This window comes from Macrobrachium rosenbergii, chromosome 11, assembly GCF_040412425.1.
Source record: "Macrobrachium rosenbergii isolate ZJJX-2024 chromosome 11, ASM4041242v1, whole genome shotgun sequence".
In the NCBI taxonomy this organism is placed as follows: domain Eukaryota; kingdom Metazoa; phylum Arthropoda; class Malacostraca; order Decapoda; family Palaemonidae; genus Macrobrachium; species Macrobrachium rosenbergii.
This window is the reverse complement of record NC_089751.1, coordinates 33,174,555-33,182,098: the sequence shown is the minus strand read 5'-3', so window position 1 is coordinate 33,182,098 and position 7,544 is coordinate 33,174,555. Positions and strand designations below refer to the sequence as shown.

Here is a 7,544-nt window from a genome sequence, read left to right as displayed (position 1 = left end):
TCAATAAAGCTCCTTGTTTCCCTCTAGCCTCTTTTCCTGTAGCTGTCTTACTATGAAGACGGCATCCACCGTCCCTCTTCCTCTCATGAATCCATACTGCTGTTTCCCGATCTTTACAATTTCTCTTAATCTCTCAACCATTATCCTCTCTAAAACTTTCAATCCATGCTCTGTTAGTTTAATTCCTCTGTAGTTACCACACTCCATGACATCTCCCTTCTGCTTGTATATATATACCATTAGACTCTCCTCACAGTCCCTTGGCATTTCTTCCTCTTCCCCTATAGCTTTTAATAAATCCAGCATCCATTTCTCCCTCTCTGTACCTAGAAATTTGATAACTTCAATTTGTTCTCTCATTTTCAGTATTTAAAAGTTGTTCAGAATACTCTCTCCATCTCTTCTTAATGTCTTCATCCCTATACAATATATTTCCATCTCTATCCTTGATGACACCAACTCACCCAAATCCTGTCTCTGCCTTTTCCTCAAGTTTGAAATCTTATAGATGTCCTTTTCCCCTTCTCTTGTTCCTAGTCTTTCATTCAACTGCTCTGCCGCCCTTCCAATACCCATACCTACCCTCCTCGCATCTCTTTCCTCTTCTCTGTACCGTTCCTCTGCACCTTGTGCATGCCTTACTTTTCAGTCCTTGAATGCTTTTAATTTTCTTTTAATTGATTCTTGCACCTCTCCATTCCACCAACACTTTCCTCTTCTCGACACTCCATATCCATTGGTTCTTCCCACCAGTTCCTCTGCTTCCCCCATACATATTTCTCTCATGTCTGCCCACATATTTTCAGTTCTGTTACCCTGTCCAACTTCTATGTTCCCCCTTTCCTGACATCTCTCTCTCACAGTCCTCCTAAATTGCTCCCCCTTTTCTCCTTTAAGTTCCCAAATCTTAATTCTTGATCTCCTCTTTCTCTTTTTGGGTTTCCTCCCTCTCATTTTCAAATCCATCACCACTAACGTATGTTGTTTAACCCTTAAGGGACGGCATAATTTATCAATGTGCAGCACCCCAGACTGGGGAAACTTTGAGGTCGGCAAAATAAAAAAAAAAAATCACATCAATGGAAAGAGAATGACACGTACATTCACACTGTATAAAAAAAATTCTAAAAAATTTTCCCTACCTTCCGCGAGAAGTTGGAAATGACTATTTACAACCCCTTGTGGGGCCTCATTTACAAGACAATCGTAAATTTTACCAACTTATATGTTTTTTCTAATAAATAAGTTTTTTGGATTTTGTAAAATTATTATTACTGCTCACACAATATCAAAACAGATAAGAAATAAAAGCAGTAACATATTTTATGCATATTTGTTGTAAAATATTCACATAAGTTTACGAGAAGGAAGATTCAGTAACTTTTTTTTTACTTTTACAAGCTTTTTCTAATATTTCTTTGCAATTTTCTCTGTAAAATTACATTAACAACCGACATACTATCGTAAAAGACAAAAACAAAAAACAACAGCAACCCCTTCGTATATTTACAAGCAAATTTACAAAAAGACTCGTGAAAGAGAGAGAGAGAGATGCAGTACCTTCCCCCTTGAAGTCACAAGCATTACTGATACTGGCCTAACTCTCACGTCTGTATAAAAGTTGCCATTAGTGAATTCATAGCATATAGAAGTATTGGCACCTTTGTTTCGAATCATTATTACCATAACAGTGGTGCGTAATTCTGCTCCACACTGAACCGCAATCTGTCCACCTCCCCAAACCTGTTTTACTTCACACTGAAGCTCAATCTGTCCACTAAGGGTTAACACATGCTTCTCCCAAGACCACTTTGCAGTTCATCACATTGCTTTTGTCGGCTCCTCTAACCAGGATGCAATCTACTTGGCTTTGCACTCCACTTTTCTTCATCCATTCCTAGGCTTCCATACACAAAACAGGGATCTTCCTATCTTTTGCAAACACCCTGCTACCTTCCTTGCTTCAACCATTATGTAGCTAACCCTTTTCTCATGCTAAAGCCGTTCTTTACATTTGGTAAAATCATTATTCATTATTATTCCTAAATACTTATGAATCAGCTTTCCTTCTTCTAACATCTACATTAACAGTTAATGCTCCATATGCTTGATTTCCATTTATCCTCAAATGTACCCTTGCTCATTTACTCTCAACCTTCTCCTATTGCAAACACTTTCACATCTGCAGTTTCTCTTCACTATCCCTAATTTTACATAGTTTCTTTTCATGATCCCTAATCATGAACTTATTACATAAATATAAAGTATTCCACTCTTCATTCACGATTTTCTTATAATGCAGCTTTGCACCAACATATACTGTCCCTTCTCAGACTTTCGTATTACTTCAACCATTAGGTATTAAACTGCCAAATTGGCAGGACACCCCACTGTTTCGTATACAGTTTTACACCAAAGTACTTTCTTTCCTCTCATTAACATAATAGATTGAAATTGAACTGCAAGGTCTAAATAACTCAAAAGTTAAAGTGAGTGGAGATCTCCAGAGGGTTCAAGATGCTATCAGTAACAGGACTGTGTTTTCCTGAACTTTTTAGCCACTTCGTTTTGAAAGAAAACTGCTATTTCAGAGAATACCCATAAAAATAATAAACTAATGCGTTTAACTTCCAACATAAAAAGTTTTAATTTTTCTCAACTTGTCCTCCATACAACTGTTCCTAAATACGTTTTATATTGCCTGTATCTATTCTATAACGAGTTTTTTCTAGGCTATTGTGTCACAAACGTCTTTTCCTTTACTTTCAATCATGCATAGCCATTTCACAACAAACATTTGATCAACACACCTTGTCTACACCAATGATAATTCAACCTCAACAATCATGTCGTACATTCTTAATATCATTCACTATATCAACAGATTAACAAAATATAGATTGGCTATAACAAAATAGCAATAAACAAGAAAAAAATATTTGCAAATACGCACTCCCAAAAGACCAATGATACCACCTGGCAATAATTTATTTTTGTAATTTATTTTTTTCTTTTCTAATAAATCTCTTCTGTAATTCCTATTATCTTTCAAATGAACACCACATTCTTTGTTAGCTTGAATTTCAAGTTAATGGCCCTTGTGGGTTTGTTCCATGTGAATAGGGTTTATCTTGTGAATAATAATAATAAATATGACACGGAATTTGCGAGAGGTGTCTATCCTACTTGCTAATTAGAAATATACAACATTACAGATAAATTTGTCCCTGAACTACTAGTTGTAACAGCAGCCAAAAGGTTTATGTTTTCTCATTTCAACCATGGATTGGGCATACCCATCTCATGCACAATTACACCAGTGTGTACTCACTGGGATAGGTTATTGTTGGCTCAGCATTATTATGATGGTCCCCCCATTTCTAAGCAACAGGAAAAAGTATGACCTCCACCTGAAATCTTCAAAGATTTTGAGTGAATGGGGTTTTGCTCTGGTCCCTAGTGGCCTATTTAAAAGGAATTTGGATTTTTAACAATTAAAAAGTAATTTTTTCTTGTGAACAAATGTGTGAATGTTATATAGTTTCTATGCATCAGGATATGCTTGCCTATGTGGGTAATTTTTTTTTAAATAAAAATTGATTAATATCTTCACTGATCCTGGCAGCCCACTTGTTGCCAGTCCAAAACCCAGCTAAATAAGGTCTGCCAAAACCAATTATGAAATTAGCTGTTCAAGATAGACACAACTGGACAAGGCTCATTAAAAACAGTAACCCAAAACATGGATTAAGCTGAGGAGAATATACATTTGTTGTCTCAAAAATATCTTGCTGTACTGAACATAACATTGAATGTGTTGTTATTAATGTGATAAAAACTGGTTATAAAATATGATTTTAATACTTCATAAATATATCCTGTTTACCTCTTTAATCTCAACTTTAAACCAACTAACGGAGAAATTACTCAGCCAGTCATTTAGGGATGCTTCCTTAACCTAATAACTTCTCAATACTGTACTGGTTAAAATTAAGGCAACTTTTTGCCTGTTTTATAAACATGTTTACTTATATTTTTGTAGTCAGGAAAAATTTTTAATGGAAACAAGCCATTGGCAATGATCATACCTATATTTTGAGAAATATCCTATGAAACATGGTTTGTTTCTCATAACAACAGTACTTCATATAAATTCAGTTGTTTCATCACAACTTCACTTAGTACTTATACTGTGTATATGCCTACTCATATATTCATATGAATGTTCCCAAAAAACTAGTTCTCTTGTCTACCATATAGAGAAGGTAATATCACTATGCAAACACCTTCTGGACCCTCGGGTATGTATTAACTTGCAATGTCACTTTCGTGATCTGGCAGTGCTGTATTTCAATCTTGTTCTTCAAGTGTTTAGTTTGAAAGGACTGCTTAATGCTCATTACTAATTTATTTTTGTGCTTTTTGCTATTCAATAAAATTACTTCAGGTATGAACCCAAATCCAAACCATACCTTTTCCAACTCATCATAATAAAATGTAAGAAAACTGGAGAGAGAGGGGACAGCAAAAAAGATAATATCTCCTGACCTCTTTGCCAAAACTTCCAAGGGTGAGGCCATGGAAGACTGAAAGGGGTAAAATCCTCTAAAGAAGCAGCAACTGGAGGAAGTTTAGACAAAGAAGAGGCAGAATAAAGGGGAGCTTGAAAAGCATCCATCGAAAGAGAGAACCCTTCCCAAGATGGCGCCTCAGACTTCCTCTTATGCTGCCTCTTCTTGGCAAAGACACTCCAATGCTCAGGAGACCAAGAACGACACTCACTCAAGGTAAGGATTAGTTATGTCACAAGCATTAGACCTGCATCTGCTGCAAGTATAACGAGGATCAGTCACATACGAAGCAAGAAAATGAAAGCTTAGGAGAAGGCTTAGATAAGTTTTGGGTTTGCATAATCAAAAGCCAAAACACACAATATTGATAGCACTATATCACAACAAAAAATTCAAACTAAGGGAAAACACAGGCAAGAGACGAAAACACTGGCTTTTGGGAGGAAGGGCAGCAGCGCGTCCTACCAGCAAGGTGCTAAAGAAGAAGCTGACTGCATCACGGGGTTAGAAAAGGTCAGCAGTTGCCTCCTCGCTTATCCCCAACACCACCAATTCCTTGCATTAAAATTTTAATTATTTTTACTGTTTCCAGCTGGCGCTATAAGATTTATCCTTACGTCAGGACCCAGGTTTGTTCCGCATATGAACAAATTCAGTTTAATGAGTTCAACTCTTTGACTCAAACATAAAAACTAATTCAAAAGTTCAAGAGCCCCTTCAACGCAGCCAGGTGGTCCTACAGCGAGGGGAACCAGGAAAGATGCTACAGATGTGTAACGTGAGTGTGTAAAGTGAGACTTTATACAACTGCTGGTGGATGGCCACCTGCAGCTAAGTATCAGTTTGTGAATTCTGCACCAGAGATCATGGCAGTGGTCTTCAAAATTGTTTTGGGGAAGGTGGAAAATATGTCATGAACCATCTGAACAGTTTTGGGTTGACTACAACACCACCACAACTGCTGAAAGGAGGTATGGAGCAGATAGGCTTCCTTTCCAAGAGTGAAAGAGACTTCCAAATTGTGAAGAGTTCTGGCCAAATACAACACCACAGCTATTGGAAAAAGGTATGAAGCAGTGAATGATACTGCAAAATTGTAAGACAGCCTGAGCAGGAGGGAGATGTTCTTAGTACAGTACAGTATATGGAAGATCAGTGGACCACTAACCTATTGCTGGATGGATTCAGACACTAACAACAACAAGGAGTAACAAAGGATGATAAGGTCCAATGTGACAATGCGGAATATAGTGAAGTGGGTAAAAAGGAAAGACCCAGTGAGGGAGTTAGTATGGGCCAAAGGTAGAGAATGGGGATCATATGGTGCAATGCCACCTGTATACGAGGTGCTGGTAGAAGATACAGGGTAGCCGATTTAGAAGGTATTTACTGTCAAGACATGGGGTCAAACAAAGGAAATATCATAATTGATCGTCGAGCAATGGTTGGGAATCTTAGGAGAGCTGACTAAGAACTTCCAACTCAGGTTACATGTGGTTTCCAAGCCCTAGGAGAAGAGTAAGGCAGATGAACTAACTAGAACAAGGCCAGTTCAAAAAAATATGAAGGAGCCAGAAGGAAAGGTAGCCACAGTGTACTGTATGGGAGACCTGGATTTCATGGAAAGACTGACATCACTAGGGAAGCTGTACAATGTGCATTCAAAAATTTCAACAGGGGTCAGACAACATGAGAAATTAAGTTTGGAGACAAATGAAAGAGACTAACCACTGATGTGACATTACTGGCAAGGACTCTCTATCTCTCTATGACTGATTGTGGGAAGTGGCTTGGATCAGAAACTATGAATAAAAATATGGATGTGCTGAATGGATTTTTTTTTCACGGAGATTGGTTCAATATATGAGGTATCAGTGGACAACAGCAAAGCCTTTTGCTCTGGATCTTTGAAGGTGGAATATTAAGCAATTTTTTAAGGCTGCTAATACACCAAGTGGGATTTGTAATCAATGAATGGTGCCTCAAAACAATCAAGCCCATAGCCAAAATGGGCCGTATCTCCCTAATAAGCAGCCATATTCTGGTATAACAGGTTGCCCAAGGCAGGGCATGATGAGGGATATGTAGGATGGGAACTGAAGTCCTGGACATGGCTTCCCCTTCAAAAAATGTGAAATTTGCTGGAAGAGCCCACTTCAGTCCCCCTGCCCTTGAGTACCTGCGAGAGAACAGAACCATAACTTTTCAACAGCCTGGTGAGAAAAGCCTCTCCTGATAAGGTAGTAATGGAGAGCCTTCTAGCATGAAGATAGTGGCTGAGATTCTGATGGTATCTCAGAAAGTAAGGCATACATTGGAGCTTCTTTTGTTGCTGAAGGGTTCTTGGGAGTCCACCAGAAGAATGACTGGAGACAAAAATTGCCGAGGCTAAAGTGGGGCTATGAGGGTTCTGTGGACATTGCTGGACTGCAGCAGTTTGTCCAACGCTGGGTGGATAGGATTGAAATTGTGTATACTTCCAGATGGTCCCATAGAACCATGGGTAACATATTAAGAATGATACAATGATACGGGCTAAATGAAAAGGATGCATGCTTTCGCACAAAGTTGGAAACTGTGCAAAGATAATAACATAGTAAATTTAACTTTAAAGTTAAATTTACATATAATATTTTATATACTCTATGAATTATTGACTTGAATCAGTTTCTACTTAAAGTGTCTCTTATGGAATATAACCTGTTGTTACACAAGTACTGCTTTCTAGATCCTAAAATATATCCTCCTGCTGACTCTTTTATGGCTTGTAGATTTTTCAAGGTCCAAATATTAACTAAAGAAAACTGATGGACCCTGTATCATAAAAATTACCTTACAGTGCCCTCAGAGATAACATCATTATATTTTTCAACTTCAAAAACCTGGATAAACAATTCTCATGATACCAGAGTATCACTAAGTGAACTGTTTGTACTTGTGAAAAACTAGAATATAATAATAAAATGCTCAACA

At 37.7% G+C, this 7,544-nt stretch overlaps 1 protein-coding gene across 1 annotated transcript; it reads right to left on the bottom strand.

The window, feature by feature from the left end:
- On the bottom strand, positions 1-576 carry LOC136843504 (uncharacterized). Its single transcript, XM_067112040.1, has 2 exons — positions 465-576; positions 1-326 (listed from the first exon to the last, which is right to left on the bottom strand). Exons 1-2 carry the CDS (start codon positions 574-576, stop codon positions 1-3), a joined length of 438 nt encoding a protein of 145 aa, XP_066968141.1.
- Between the last annotated feature and the right edge of the window lie 6,968 nt (positions 577-7,544).

Bases quoted from the DNA above. Each gene is read 5' to 3' on its own strand.
- LOC136843504 (XM_067112040.1), bottom strand. From the start codon at position 576: ATGGGTATTGGAAGGGCGGCAGAGCAGTTGAATGAAAGACTAGGAACA. The intron at 327-464 runs GTGAGTTGGTGT...TCAAATTTCTAG, and splicing joins AAGGCAGAGACAGGATTTGG to GTACAGAGAGGGAGAAATGG.